The sequence below is a fragment of the Eriocheir sinensis genome, chromosome 7 (genome assembly GCF_024679095.1).
Source record: "Eriocheir sinensis breed Jianghai 21 chromosome 7, ASM2467909v1, whole genome shotgun sequence".
Taxonomy (NCBI): Eukaryota; Metazoa; Arthropoda; class Malacostraca; order Decapoda; family Varunidae; genus Eriocheir; species Eriocheir sinensis.
In genome coordinates this window covers 18,937,549-18,954,133 of record NC_066515.1, presented here as the reverse complement: position 1 = coordinate 18,954,133, position 16,585 = coordinate 18,937,549, and the positions used below count along the sequence as shown (strand labels likewise).

The 16,585-nt window shown below is 41.3% G+C and overlaps 1 protein-coding gene across 1 annotated transcript; it reads left to right on the top strand.

The window, feature by feature from the left end:
• Nucleotides 1-9,364: 9,364 nt before the first annotated feature.
• On the top strand, nucleotides 9,365-15,723 carry LOC126991546 (uncharacterized). The gene is made up of 7 exons (XM_050850285.1): nucleotides 9,365-9,649; nucleotides 10,094-10,254; nucleotides 10,772-10,917; nucleotides 11,689-11,904; nucleotides 12,104-12,205; nucleotides 14,009-14,221; nucleotides 15,570-15,723. Exons 1-7 carry the CDS (start codon nucleotides 9,630-9,632, stop codon nucleotides 15,684-15,686), a joined length of 975 nt encoding a protein of 324 aa, XP_050706242.1. The 5' UTR covers nucleotides 9,365-9,629; the 3' UTR covers nucleotides 15,687-15,723.
• Nucleotides 15,724-16,585: the final 862 nt, after the last annotated feature.

Sequence of the window (16,585 nt, the reverse complement as noted above, 5' to 3'; positions counted from 1 at the left end):
AGCCTTAATAGATTGTGAAGTGTTGCCAGATTTGTGAATATTAGTGCGTGAATCTTTTTTTTTTTTTTTTTAGGAGAGAGAGAGAGAGAGAGAGAGAGAGAGAGAGAGAGAGAGAGAGAGAGAGAGAGAGAGAGAGAGAGAGAGAAGGGATCACTGACTTCATAAAGGTAATCACAGGTGGGCCGTAAAGACAAACACACCTGTCGGCCATAATGAGCAGGTGTGTAGACCCGAGAACCGCCGCACGTGACAGACAGACAGACAGGTAAGCAGACAGGTATACAGACAGACGCAAAACAAGACACGTAGAATTTTAGACGTGGAATCAAGAAATATAGAAAAACAATCGCACACAAACGCAAAACCAAACACGTGGAACTAAGTGTGGAATAAAAACAAAGAAAAAAATAGAAAAAATCACATGTAACCTAAATTCATGACCTTATTTTTTGCATATCAATCAATATATTTTTTTAAGTTTTTTTTTTCTTTTATATTTTCTGTTTATATTTTCTTCCCTTGACCCGCTTGTTGCTTCATTGTTCATACACCGTAAACAACAACAAACAAGCAATAAAAAAAGTGTACGATGACTCACTGATCACACACACACACACACACACACACACACACACACACACACACACACACACACACACACACCTGAGACAACTAAAACAGGTGTGTGATGATCTATAAAACTCACAGACAGATGACAGATATCGTAACCCAGGAACAACAAAATATAGATAACAAAACAAAAAATAACATAATAAGCGAAACAACAAAGTGTATAAAAGAAGTGGAACGAAAAAGATACACACACACACACACACACACACACACACACACACACACACACACACACACACACCTGAAACGCAGGCAGGTTTGTGAGGCGACAGATGTGCAACCCAAGAACCACAACCCATTTACATAAGTCAGGTGTGGCGTAACAAATAAACATGGAGTAACAAGTAAGTAAAACAAGTAAAACAAACCATCACACAAACTTGGAGGAGGAGGAAGAAATAAACAAGAAAAGAGGAAGAAGACAGGTAAGGTAGAAGGGACCGAATGGGAAGTGGATAAAGAGGGAGGAGGATAAAGAGGAAGAAGCAAAAAGGATAGTGGAAGAAGACAGGTAAGGCAGGGGAGGAGGATTAAGAGGAGAGAAGAATAAGTAAGAGGAAGATAGGTAAGGTACAAGAAGACAGGCAAGGAGGAGAATAAAGAGGAGGAAGAAGAGAAATAGGAAGACATAAGGTAGAATAGAGATGCAAGTGATAAAGGAAGAGGATGATGAAAAGGAGGAAGAGAATGAAGAGGAGGAGAAAGAAGAAAGAGAGGAAGGCAGATAAGGTAGAATTGAAAGATGAAAGTGAAAAGGGAGGAGGAGGAGAAGGATAAAGAGGAAGAAAAAGAAGAACAGTAAGATACAAGTGAAAATGGAGGATATTGAGTAAAGAGGAAGAGGATAAAGAAAAGGAGGAAGAAGAAAAAACAATAAAGAGGAAGACAGTAAAGCAGAAGAGGATACAAGTGAAAAAGAAGAAAGAGAAGGAGAAAGAGGATACAGAGAAGGAAGAAGAAGAAAAAAAGAAAAGGAAGACAGATAAGAATGCAAATGAAAAGGGAGGAGAAGGAGGATAAAGAGGAGGAGGAAGAGGATAACTAACAGGAGGAAGAAGAAAAAGTAGAGGAAGACAGATAAGGTAGAATAGAAGAATGAAAATTAAAAAGGAGGAGGAGGAGGAGGATAAAGAGGAGGAAGAGAATGATGAAGAAGCGAAAATGAGGAAGACAGGAAAGGCAGAATAGGGCGCAACTAAAAAAAAAAAAGAAGAAAGAGGAGGAGGACGAGGATTAAGAGGAGGAGGAAGAGAATAAAGAAGAGGAACCTGAAAAACAGAAACAGATAAGGTAGAATAAAAGGATGCAAGAGAAAAGGAAAAAGAGGAAAATGAGGAGGAAGCGGATGAAGAAAAGGAGGAAGAAAAAAAAAACAGAGGAAGACAGGTAAGGCAGACTAGATGAGAGGTTAGGCAAACAGGTGTCAGGAAGCAACATAACGGTGGTCTCTGAGGAATCACCACCACCACCACCACCACCACCACGGCCTATGGAAGCTTACCTGTACGGAACGATTCACTCGGTAGATGCACTCAGAAAGGTTGACGTGCTAATAATGATGATGATGATAATGATGATGATGATAATGATGTATGGTGAAACTGGTAACGAACAAGTGAATTTATATATAACCATTTTTTTTTTCATTTACAACTTATACATACATAGTTGAAATACAAGAATAAGCACATCCATACCTATACTTACCTGGATATTTTTATACATACATACATACATACATACACATAATTACATATACACAAATACATATACATAGACAAAGTAAAACACGTGGATTTGTATACAAACTCATACATACATAAAGCCTCAAATCACTTCCTTTCATACTTACATATATACATACATACAGACAGACAGACAGACAGACACCAAAACCACGTGGATATTTATACCAACACACATACAAACATACATAACTTCCAAATCACTTCCTTTCATCCACAGACATCGAACTTCATCCATTCCTCTCTCTCCTTTCATCCATTTCACTCACCGACGGATGACAGACACACAGACAGACGCACAGACCACCCTCCCCCTGCACCACCACGTAACACACTAACACTGTCCTCTGTTTTCACCCTCCAGGCGCCATCTTTACCCCGCAGCCCCGTTTTCTTTATGCACTTCCGTCGGTTTTCTTTTTGATGGATTTTAACGAGAACTTCAAGAAATATTAGCTCGATATTAAAATTTGATCTCTAGTTAAAATTGTTTGAGTTTTAAGGTAATTTATGGGTGTGATTAAAAAAAAGGTTCTTATGAAAGGTAGGTATATCAAGGAGGAAAGGGAGAATGAAAGAGAGGAGGAAAAAGAGAACAGGAAAAGAAAGGGAAGTAAAGAGAAGGAGGAGAAAGAGGAGGAGAAGGAGGAGGAGGAGGTAACAGGAGGGGGAAGAAGAGTATATAAACAACGGGTCCCTTCGTACACACACACACACACACACACACACACACACACACACACACACCGTTAAACCTATCCTGAGGAGCCGTTGTGGGCCGCCGCTGGGTATCCTGTGACCTTCAAGGATGTCCTACCTCCGTGCCTGGCATCCTACAGTACTACTTCCTCCTCCTCCTCCTCCTCCTCCTCCTCTCCCTTTGTTTATGTTTTACACCTATTTATTTTCTCCATGATTTTTTTCGCTCCTCCTCCTCCTCTCTTTCTCTCCACCTCCTCCTGCTCCTCCTCCTCCTCTGCTTCCTCTTTCTTTTCTTCCTCTTTCTCTTCCTCCTCTTCTCTCTCACGCCCCCACCCGGAAGCTATATAACCACCACCCATTCTCTCTCTCTCTCTCTCTCTCTCTCTCTCTCTCTCTCTCTCACACACACACACACACACACACACACACACACACACACACACACACATCTGTTGCTCTCCACGCTACGCTTCAACGTTTTCTTGTTTCGATTCCGTTGTCAAGAAGAAAACTCTCCTGGCGTTTCATTCTTGATTATTTACGTTTCTTTTCTTTCCTGTTTCATTGACGTTGGACCCAATACAACCACTACCACCCATTCTCTCTCTCTCTCTCTCTCTCTCTCTCTCTCTCTCTCTCTCTCTCTCTCTCTCTCTCTCTCTTACACACGCAAACAGAAAAAGAAGGAAAGGAAGGAAGAAACAGAGAAGGAAGAAGAGAGAACATTAATACAAAAATGATAAAAGCAGTAATAACAAGAAGAAGAAGAAGAAGAAAGAGAAAAAGAAGAAAAAGAAGAGAAGGAAGAAAAGATGGAAGAACAAAAAGAAGTATCTGTATATAAATTTACCTGTTTTTTTCTATTATTTCTACTATTAATTCTTCATTATCTTTTAATCCTACGTTACTTCCTTATCCTCTTATCCATATACTCTCCTCGCTTTTCTATTATGTCTAACTTTACCTGTTTTGCTATTATTTCTATTCCGTCTTTAATATTTTTCTTTATTCATATTAATCAATCATGTCTCGTTTAACCTTTTTTTTCGTGTTTAATATACTTTATCCGACTTTGTATATATCATAAGTTTTGTTTTTTCCATCTCTTTTTCTTCCTTTCTCCTTGTCAACAGACCTTCCTCGCAGTGGCAGAGATGGTAAGTGTTTTTTTTCATCTCTTCTTCCATTTCTTTCCTTATCAACATACTTTCCTCGTTCCAGTATAGATAGATGCAAGAAACGTATAGCTAGATGTATAAAGATAGATAAACAATATATATCAGATAGATAAAAAGTAAAGACAATTGCAGAGATGGTATTTTTTTCATCTTCCTTTCCTTGCCCTATCACCAAATTTTCCTCGCTCCAGTATAGATAAATGCGAGAAAGGTATAGATAGTTGTGTAAAGATAGATAAAACAGTGTATGGACAGATAAAAAAGTAAAGACAGTTGCAGAGACGGTGTTTTTTTTCATCTTCCTTTTTTTCCCTATCAACAAACTTTCCTCGCTCCAGTATAGATTGATGCAAGAATGAGATAGTTGTATAAAGATAGATAAACAGCATATATAGTTAGATAAAATATAAAGACAATTGCAGAGATGGTGGGGTTTTTTTCATCTTCCTTTCCTTTCCCTGTCAACAAACTTTCCTCGCTCCAGTATAGATTGATGCAAGAATGAGATAGTTGTATAAAGATAGATAAACAGCATATATAGTTAGATAAAATGTAAAGACAATTGCAGAGATGGTGGTTTTTTTTTTTCATCTTCCTTTCCTTTCCGTCAACAAACTTTCCTCGCTCCAGTATAGACGGATGCAAGAAAAGTATAGATAGCTGTATAACGATGAATAAAAAGTATAAATAGATCGATTAAAAGTACAGAAATGCAAAAAGAAAGTACATGATTGTCTACTCTTTACTTCGTCTCATACAGGAGCAGTGGTTAGCGGGCTTTTTTCTACACTTTTTCTTAGTTGCCCTTGAGTTGCTTCCTATCTTGTGAAAAAAAAAAAAACATAGGACACGGAATCATTATCATTATCATCATTATCATCATTCCATACGCAGGTGATAGTGGAGATTAGGAATACCTGATATTACCTGTGACCTGAGGCAGTTATCAGTCATCCGTATTATCTTCCTTATTCTTATCATTCTCCTTATTCTTGTCTTTCTTTCCTTATTGTGTACTATTTATGATTTGTTTATCTATTTGTTTATTTATTCTTGTGTATTCATTGATTATTTTTCTGGTCTTTCACATTTCCTTCGACTTCTTCCTCTTCTTCTTCTTCTTCTTCCTCTTCTTTTTCTTCTTCTTTTTTTCCTTACTTCCTTTCATTTTCTCTCTTTCTCCTTCTTTCATCATCTCTTTGTTTTCTGCCTTTCATCTTCTCTTCATCTCTTCTTTTTTTTATCTTTTCCTTTTCTATTTCTTTTTTTTTTCTTTACACATTTTTCCTCGTCCTCCTCCTCCTCTTCCTCATCCATAGTTATCGTCATAATTTCTTACTTTCCTTTATTTTATTTTATTGTTTTTTCCTATCCTTTTCTTCCTATTTCCTTTCCTTAATCTTTCCTTTTCTTCCTTTCCCTCTCTTCCTCCTTCCCTTCATCTTTCCTTTCCTTTCCTTCCCTTCCTATTTCCTTACCTTTATCTTTCCCTTCTCTTCCTTCTGCTCTTTCTCCCACATCATCATCAACATCATCATCATCCTTGTCATCTTCCCACCCTGCTCCTCCCAAAACTGACGGTCACCACACACAATTACTGGCCTTAATCTTTCTTTTTTTGGGTCCATGAGATTCAATTTGTCGTGTAACTGTGATGAGAAAAGACTTGCTGACCATTATAGTAACAGCAGCCGTGACTGTGGTGGTGGTGGTGGTGGTGGTGGTAACACTGTATATAACTCGTGATTGTGTATTGGATTGTTTGTGGGAGTTATACAATTGCTCATAGGATCTAAAAACGTGTATAGAGATAATCAAAACCTATTCGCTTCATTGATTCTCTTCTTCCTTTCTTTAACTTCCTTTTATTTCCTCTAACTCCTTTCTTTACCGCAATTCTTTAACTTCTTCCTTCTCTTCCTTTTATCTTCATTTCATCTCTTTTTTGTTTTCTTCCTTTCATTTCATCCCTTCTCTTCTTTTCATCTCCTTTCTCTTTCACTCTTATATTCCTTTCATCTCTTATTTCATTTCATCTCTTCTCTGTTTTCTTCCTTTCATCTCTTCTCTCTTCTCATCTTATCTCTCTTTTCTCTTTCATCTTCTCACTCTCATATTCTATTCATCATTCTCTTCTTTCATCTCTCTTTCCCTTCCTTCTTTCCTTTAACTAACTTCCTATGACTTCCTTTATCTTCTTCGGTCTTTAATGAGTTCACTAAAATGTTGCTTCACTTGCTATCTCGGTGATCTACAATGTTGCCCGGCTTGTTAACTTCAATCATACGCTGTTCTCATTTTTACGTCTCTGACACAGCAAGTTATCAGAGCCAAAAACATCTCTGGAATTATAATGAACCCAGTCTCTCTCTCTCTCTCTCTCTCTCTCTCTCTCTCTCTCTCTCTCTCTCTCTCTCTCTCTCTCTCTCTCTCTCTCTCTCTCTCTCTCTCTCTCATCCACTTCATCCTTTTCTTTCTGCTCTTCCTTTTCTTCTTTTCTCCTTTTTCTTCTTTTTCTTCTGATTGTTATTTTTGCTATTATCATTTTTGTATTCAATTTCTTCCTCTTCTTCTTCTTCTATTTTCTTCCTTTCTTTCCTTTCCCAGAAGTTGGTTAAGGTATGTATGGTGGGTGAATTTTTTTTTTTCTTCTTCTTCTTCTTCTTCTTTTCCTTAATATTAAAATTACCAATACTATCCCTCTCCTTTTGTTTTCTTCCTCATCCTCTTCTTCTTCTATCATTCCTACTATCATTACTACGCTTCTTCTTCTTCTGCTTCTTCTTCTTCTTCTTCTTCTTCTTCTTCTTCTTCTTCTTCTTCTTCTTCTGCTTAATATTACAATTACTAATACTCTCCCTCTCCTATTTTTTTCTTCCTCCTCCTCCTCTTCTTCTTCTTCTATCATTCATACCATCATTACTACGCCTCTTCCTCTTCTACCTCCTTCCTACTCCTTCCTTTCCCTTCCCATTAATTAGTCAAGGTGTGGAGGCTGTGTGGATGTGAGTGCGATGGGATGTGGAGACGTACAGTTGGAAGGGTGGAGGCGAGGGTGTGGGTGGGTGGGTGTGGTGTCATTGGTGTGTTGGGTGTAGCTACGAGTGAGTTGATTTTGAAGTGGAGAGGATATATTAAAAGAAGAGAGAATATGCAAGGAAGAGGAGGGCGAATGAAAATGAAAGACAGAAAAAGAGAAGATGAAATGAAGAGAAGAGAGAAGATGAAAGGAAGAGGAAGGCGAATGAAAATGAAAGACAGAAAAAGAGAAGATGAAATGAAGAGAAGAGAGAAGATGAAAGGAAGATGAGAGAGAAGATGAAAGGAAAAGAGGTGACAGGAAGAAAAACGAGAGATGAATTGAAAAGGGAAAATGAAAGATAGAGAAAAAAGGGGAAATAAAGTAAAGAAGAAGAAGAAGAAGAAGAAGAAGAAGAAGAAGAAAAAGACAAAGAAGAAGAAGAACAATAACAATAACAAGATAAAAGCAAACATATATAGCGGAGAATCTTATTAAGCACACACAAAAAAAAAATGTATCAGAGTAAACAGGTAAAAAAATAGTAAGAAAAATATTTAATCTCTTCAATTATCCCCCCCCCCTCCTCCTCCTCCTCCTCCTCCTCCTCCACCTCCTCCTCCGGGTCCTCTTCTCCGTTACCAGTCACTCCTCCCGCCGTAAGCGTCGAAGGAGAACCCCCCCCCCACCCCCCGTCTCTCTCTCTCTCTCTCTCTCTCTCTCTCTGACCACCAGCAGGCGCCTCCGTTAATACTTCTCAAGGGGGGAGGAGGGGAAGAAGAGGAGGAAGAGAGAAGAGGAAGAGGAAGAAGAAAAAGAAGAGGAGAAAAGAGAGGAGAGGAAGGTCCCGTTGATCCGCGTACCTGCAGTTACTAGTTCTCCTCAATCAGTCACTCAGGTAATCCATCAGTCAATAAGTCAGTCAATAAGTCAGTCAGTCAGTCAGTTGGTCTGTTACTTGCCTTGGAAGCTACTCAGTCGATATTCTAGTCAGTCAGTCAGTCAGCTTATTAGCCATTCAGTCCATCACTAACAAGGAACTTAAACTAACTTGTCCGTATTTTATGTTATCAGTTAACCAGCCAGTCAGTCAGCCAATCAATTAGTTAAGTCAGTCAGTTAGCCATTCAGTACATCAGTAACGTCTCAATTTAACTATCCCGTCAGCCTATTATCAGTCAGTCAGTCAGTCAGTTAATCAGTTAGTCAGTATATCAATCAGTTAGTACGTCAGTTTAGTCAGTCAGCCATTCATACAGTCAATATCGTCACTCTTATCTTATCAATTAGTCAGTTAGTCAGTTAATCAGTTAGTCAGTTAATCAGTTAGTCAGTACGTCAGTTAAGTCATTCAGCCATTCAACCAGTCAATATCGTCACTCTTATCTTATCAATTAGTCAGTTAGTCAGTTAATCAGTTAGTCAGTATATCAATCAGTTAGTACGTCAGTTATGTCAGTCAGCCATTCAGACAATCAATATCGTCACTCTTATCAATTAGTCAGCCACTCAGTCAGTCACTTCTCCGTCCCGTCAGTCAGTTTCAACGCACACTAAAGATCTCGGGAAGTCAGTCAGTCGTCAGTCATATAGTCAGCAAGACAGTTAATTCAATGTCAGTTTAAGATGGTCCAGTCGGTCATCACGGTCAGTCACAGGGCGTGGTGCTAACGAGGTTTACACACACACACACACACACACACACACACACACACACACACACACACACACACACACACACGTCTCCTTCAAATAGATGGCGATGGTGTCCGTTATTTCCCATATATAATCTCTCTCTCTCTCTCTCTCTCTCTCTCTCTCTCTCTCTCTCTCTCTCTCTCTCTCTCTCTCTCTCTCTCTCTCTCTCTGTATCAAAAATCCAATTCAATCACGTAACGAAAACGCCTTGTGGTTATACATCAAATGAAGAGGAGGAGGAGGAGGAGGAGGAGGAGGAGGAGGAGGAGGAGGAGGAGGAGGAGGAGGAGGAGGAACAAGAGGAGGTGGAGGTATAGATGGAACTGACCACAAGTAAAAATTAGGAGGTGGAGGAGGAGGAGGAGGCGCGGGAACAGGAGGAGGAGGGAGGAGGAGGAAGAAGAGGGAGTAGCAGGAGGTAAGGTTCCGCTTCAGGCATCCTCAGCACCGCCACGGGATCTTTCAAAGCAGCAGGAGTCGGCAAGGAGTCCGGACGTGACATACAGCACCGTCGACACCACAGACACCACCATCGTCACCACCACCAAGACCGAGACCAAGAAAAGGACATCCACTCTGCTCTTGTTGCGGTGTTGGAACTTCGACTTAAAGAAACACTGGAAGACTCTGACGTTTCTGCAGGAAGTCGACGATATGGATCTTCGCTTTATAGGGTAAGAGAAAGAGAAAGGGTGAAAAAGATAGCTACCGAATCTCACATCAATTGTTTCTAAAGATCAAAGGAGAGGTAGAATGCATTCCCAGGAGTGTTTTTTAGAGTTCACGGTACAGAAGCCTTGTCAAACTACCCCTGGAAAGGCCCACAATTACTAGGAAAGTCTTGTCAAATGTGTGTGATTGACCACGAGAAGTTTAGTAACATGAACGATAGAGAGAGAGGGAGAGAGGGGGAGAGTATTCCTTTAATGGTGGTATTGGAACGTCAACTGAAGGAAACACTGAAGGAAGCTAAAGAAATAGTTTTTAAAGGAAGTCGATGAAATGGGACCTCAACTTCAAGAGCAAGAGAGATAGAATGAGAGAGTCAGACAAAGTAACATCATACCAACACCAGTATTCCAAAAGCAAGTGTTCCATGTTTGTGTTGCGTGTTCCAGAGGTGTGTTGAGTGTGTTTCTTCTGGCGGCGCTGAGAGAGGGATCCGCCACGTCCCCATCCCACGAGCCATCAATTACAGCACAATCCTCCGCCCATGACGCCCACGACGACGCCCACGCCCGCCAGAAACGCCAGCTGCACCGCATCCTCGACCCGTTCGGTAAGACATGAGAAATAAGGAATAACTGAAAAGGGGAAAGGAAGATAAAGATGAAAAGGGCGATACAGATAAAAGGAAAAGGAAGACAGACAATTAAATAGATAGATAGACAGATAGATAGATATTGAAAGCTATATAGACAGACAGAATGATTAGATAGACAGACAAGGGAAACTGATTGATATATATATAGAGAGAGAGAGAGATTAAAAAGAAATAACCGGAAACGAAAAACAAAGATACAGAAAAAAATAAAGCAATAAACGAAAAAATATATGAATGAGGGAATCTACCATAACACTCCCTCCCTCCCCTTCGCCCCCTTCACTCCTTCACTCCCCCTTGCCCCATTCACTCCTCTTGCCCCCTCACTCCCCCTTCACTCCTCCACTCCCTTCGCCCCCTCTCTCCCCCTTCACTTCCCTCTCCCTCCTCACTTCCTTACTCCCCCTTGCCCCCCTCACTCCCCCTTGCCTCCCCACTCCCCCTTCACTCCTTCACTCCCCCACTCCCTCAGGGCTGCTGGGGAAGGCGAAGGATGCGGTGAGCGGGGCGATGGATCACCTGGGGCAGCGGATCGACGAGGGGGCGCAACAGGTGGGGCAGCTGATGCAACACGGCGCCGCAAGACTCGACTCCGCCTTCAAGAACCACGTGGGCCAGGTGAGGAGGAGGAGGAGGAGGAGGAGGAAGAAGAAGAAGAAGAAGAAGAGGAGGAGGAGGGTCTTTACTTAATCATTTTGCTTATTATGTTTAGTCTTCTTATTAGTTTCCTTTATTTTGTTTCAGTACTGCAAATCATTAACTTTCTCTCTATTCTTTTGCGCTTTCTCATTTTGTTTATCTTTTTCAAGTTTCCAAATCGTTAAACTTTTCTATTCTTCTTTTCTGCCTCCTCCTCTTCCTCTTTTCGCTGGTATTAAGTAGCTTGAAGAACACGTCAAACACCGATTTCTTCAACAACTAGACCCACTAACAGACAGACAATCAGACACTGACAAGCAAAACACGACCACAGAAACCTCAGCCCTCTCTCCTTCAAACCCAGGACATACTGATTTTGTTTTCCTCTTCTCTCTTTCCTCCCAGTTTCTTCTCTTCTCTTCTCTTCTCAACCCTCTCTCCTTAAACCCAGAACATACTGCTCTTCTTTTCCTCTTCTCTTTTTCCTCCCAGTTCCTTCTTTTCTCTTCTCTTCTCTTCTCAACACTCTCTCCTTCAAACCATAGGACATACTACACTTCTTTCCCTCTTATCTCTTTTCTTTCAGTTCCTTTCCTTCTCTTCTCTTCTCTTCACTTCTCTACGCCCCCCAAAACACTAATCATCTATCCTTTTCTTGTCTTCTTTTTCTTCTCTTTTCTTCCAGCTTATTCTCTTCTCTTCTCTATCCCCCAAAAACTAACATCTCACGCCCTTCCCTGACTTCCACAGATGCAGAAGGGGCTGGAGGAGGCGGGGAAGGTGGCGGGCATCATCGGGGAGGACCTGGTGGAGTCGGTGTCCGCCCTAGTGACCAACGGCGTGCAGGATGAGGCGGTCGTGAGGAAGAGTGAAGGCTTCGTGGACAGCTTTTTGAGACTGGTTGGAATCGAACCCTCGCAAGTTGGTCTGATGGCTCTCAACGTTCTGATCTTCTTGGCTGAATTGGTAAGAGCTAAACAGACAGATAAATAGATAGATAGATAGATAAACGAGGCTAGGGCATTCATTTCTCCATCCTTATCTACTCCATCCTTTCTTTTCCTTGTGGCACAGATAGATAGATACTCATACATTGACTGATAGATAGATAAAGGGGAGAGGGGTTATCTACATCCATTTCAACCTTTTTCCTCTCCTTTTTCAGATTACCTCGTCCCTCGTCGGTGATAAACTGAACGAAATCCCGGAGTCCAGAGATTCGGAAACGAGTGTCCTTAACTGGTTCATGAGAGGCGACCCGACCAAGGTACAGTAGTTGCAGTAGTAGTAGTAGTAGTAGTAGTAGTAGTAGTAGTAGTAGTAGTAGTAGTAGTAGTAGTAGTAGTAGTGGTGGTGGTGGTGGTGTAGTGGTTAGTGGCAGTGGTTAGTGTTGTCTCGGTTGTGTTAGTGGTTGTGGAGTCACTCAGTATGCAAAAGACCAGCTGAACCACAAGGAAGAGATGCTGGAGGAGGAGGAGGAGGAGGAGGAGGACAAGAAGAACGAAGACGAAGAAGAGGAGGAGGACGAGGAGGACAAGGAAGAAAAGAACATGAAACTGAAGAGATGAAGGAAACAGGAATACTGAAAACTGGTGGATAACGTTGATTCAGAAGAGAAAAAGGAGGAAAAAGAACAAGAACGAGAATGAAGAAAATGGAAAAAACACGACCAAAAATTATTGAAAACTGAGAAGAACGTTGATCTAGAAGAAAAGAAAGATGGGAGACAAGTAAAATAAAGTATATAAGAAGGAAATAATGAGAGGAAAAGGGAAAAGGAAAGAGAAAGTAACGAACGATTAACTTAAAAAAAAAATCGCTGGGGGTAAAACAAAAAAAGAGTAAGACGTAATTCCCGACAATCCAACGGGGAATCTACCCAACACATACTTCCTCCTCCTCCTGCTCCTCCTCTTCGCCAGCAGGTGTTTGATGGGCGATCCCGCTAGGAAAACATCTTGAGAATCACCGTATATAATGTTTTGATTTGTTAAAGGTAGACTGTTGTTCTTTTTCTTCCTTCCTTCCTTCCTTCCTTCCTTCCTTCCTTCGTTTCTCCTTTCTCCTTCCTCCTTACTCCTCCCTACTTCCTCTTCTTCCTCCACCTCCTCTTCCTTCTCCTTGCGGTCACAGTCACGCCTCGCTGACAAGACAACAGAACAGTACCAGCGTCACTCTCAGCTGATGGAGTGTAAACAAACCCACGTGGTCGGCCAGGCGGTGGGCGTGTCCCGGCCCAGCCACGCACAGCTGACGATTGTTGTTGTTCCTTTACTAATCACGTTACTTATCATTAATGTTTTTGTTCCTTGTATAACGCGGCTTTTATTTGTATTTGTGGACCTTTGTGGACGCGGATTATCAATGTTATTTATTTACTCATTTATCTATTTACTTTTTCGTTTTTACTTTTCTACTTTTGCCAGCACGGATTAAGAATGCATTAGTGGGCCTTAGAATTCGTAGACTATCATTATTATTTATTTACTTGTGTGTTTATTCCACTGTTACTCTTTTTAAATTTTACTACGGCAGTTTACGGCTCCATTACCTTGCCTTAAAACAGAGACACAACAGGTTTAAAGACTAACAAGCTACCTAAAACAACAAAGATCCTCATTATAATCAAACCCAATATTCATTTTTACTCTTTTCCACTATTACTAACACGCTTTCAGGACTCCATTACCTTGCCTTTGAATATAAACGAAAATCAATTAAGGTTTAAACAATAACAAGCCACCAAAAACGACTAAGAATCCCATCAAATCAAACCGGTCCAATATACATTTTTATCGTTTTTCACTTTTACAAGAACGATTTATGACGCCACTGCATATTAAACGAGAATCATAAAAGGTTTTAACACTAACAAACTACCTTAGAAACTAAAACTCCCATTTATATCAAACCCTATATTCGCTTTTATTCTTTTTTGCTATTACTAGAACATTTTTCGGACTTCACAAACTTGCCATCGAAAATAAAAGAAATGGAAAACAAACAACCTAAAACAACGAAGATTCCCATTTATACCAAACACCTAATATCTCTCTCGTTTTCTGTACAGGTCGAGGCGATGCTGAAGGAGGCGCAGGATCCAGGACTTCCTCGTGCCATCATCAACAAGCTGGCGCGGGCGACGGGCGACGATACGGCGTGCGTGCAGCTCCTCGTGTGCAAGATGTCGCCGCTGGTGTGGGGGCTGCAGCGCTCCGTGGCCGTGTCCCAAGCCAAGGCCAGGAGCACCGATCCGGACGTGACCCGACCAGGACTCATGGAGGTAAGGGTCGTATTTTATAACATTTCGTCGCCCAAGTTCACATATTTGACATGGCTTTCGTAGGAGCTGTAGGCCCTTCCAGGGGTAGTTTTATGACCCTGGTGGTAGTTTGACCCTTCTTCTGTGCCATGAACCTTAAAAAACACTCATGAAAAACAGATTGATCCCCTCTTTGACCTTTAGAAATAGTTGATGTGAGAAGCGATGGTGTCTTAAAATACGGCCCTTAGTAAGACACACGACCCTTAAACACCACCAACAATAACGAGAACATAAACAGCTACAATGGAAACAACAAAAAACACCCCAAATACGAAAAGAACCACCAGAGAAACAACCCAATAAGAGTAACAAAGCAAAAAACAAAAAATACAAAACAACCCCAAATACGAAAAGAACCACCAGAGAAACAACAAAACAAGAGCAACAAAAATTAAAAATAAAAATAATAATACTAATACAATAACCAAAACACCATCATCATCATCATCACCACCACCACCAACAACAACAACAACAACACCAAAAACAACAACAAACTAAAAAAAGCAAAAACAACAGCAAGGAGTTAGGTACAGAAATAAAAAACGCATTGACAGTTAGACAGGTTAATGAAGATATATCAACAGGTGGAACACAGACCTGATTTTTTAAACGTCGTAATTAGTCTTCATCAACAGTAATGTGGCGGATATGTCTCTTTGGACCCGTTTTTACAGGCGTGGTTAATTGGTTTTGTTGACTTTTTGTATCACTTCCTACGACTGAGTTTGTAATGCGTCGACTTAACTGAGTAAACCCAAAACTGCTAACAAACTCCGTCACTTTTGAATCACTTCTTACGACTCAGTTTAAACTGCTAACAAACTCCGTCACTTTTGAATCACTTCTTACGACTCAGTTTGTTGTAATACGTCGACTTAACTGAGAAAACCCAACACTGCTAACAAACTCCGTCACTTTTGTATCACTTCTTACGACTCAGTTTGTTGTAATAGGTCGACTTAACTGAGTAAACCCAAAACTGCTAACAAACTCCGTCACTTTTGAATCACTTCTTACGACTCGGTTTGTAATACGTCGACTTAATTGAGAAAACCCAACACTGCTAACAAACTCCGTCACTTTTGAATCACTTCTTACGACTCAGTTTGTAATGCGTCGACTTAATTGAGAAAACCCAACAGTGATAACAAACTCCGTCCTATAGAATGGAATCACGAAGCCAAACCAGCCATATAACTTTAAATAAATACTAATAAGATGTTGAATATAATCTGGTGAGAGACTGAAGGATAACAAAATAAAAAAACGGTTCCCTCTTTGCATTATTTCCTCTATCCTTCAGGTCCTGTACGACGCCCTCCCGCCCCTCAACACCTTCGTCACCTTCTCGGAGTCCTGCGAGAACCAGTTTCCGGCGTGTCCCCTCATCGACCTTTCCCACCTCGGCCTCGGACTCTAAGCACCTTGAGTGACCGACCTTTGACCTCGAGAGAGAGAGAGAGGAGATGGGTGGGGGCAGTGTGTCGTCATCTAGCTTTCTCCACCTCGTCCTCCACCCGTCCTCCACTTCACTCCTGGGTCACCTCTCCACCGCAGACTTTCTCCTCCTCCTCCTCCTCTTCCTCCGCGTGACTTTGAAATGACTCCTGTTGACTCCTCTTCCTCCTCTTCCACCATTCCCCATCCACTCTCCTCCACTTCCATTACCGCTCCACACCCCGTAACCACACGTACCACCCACCACCACCCCCTACATCACCCCCCTCTCCCCTCCTTCTCTCCCGTCCACCATCTCATAAATGCGTAATGACCTTGAGGAACTTTCTAGGGGTGACCTTTACCTTGAAATCGTCTTCAACTAACACGCTCCTCCTACTTCTCCTCTTCCTCCTCCTCCTCTTCTTCTTCCTCCTCCTCCTCCGTCAAAATCACACAAAGCAACACTATTATTCTATTATTACGTAAACGAGAAGTGATGAAGCCAGAGTGACTTTAATACTTTAGTCATGCCTCGAATCTATATTTACACACGCGTCCAAACATTATAAAGTCGACGTTTTCTCCCTCTCGACTCGATTTCGCAAGACAATGAGAGCGTGAAACCTGATAGCGTTGCGTAACCTAACGAAACAGCGGAAACAGTCACTCGTTATTACTCTACAGATGCGCAATCAAGTTTAAGACGTGAATACAACAAGCTCACGGGTCTATTTATACACGCGTGGGAGGCATCAAGTCAACGTTTTGTCTTCTCGGGTGCATCAACATTGTAAACCCGTACAAAAAACTGAGAGAAAGCAATGCCAAGACCCAGGAACAGAGGAGGCGTTGTTAAGGGCAGCAGCTGTGACCTTAGGA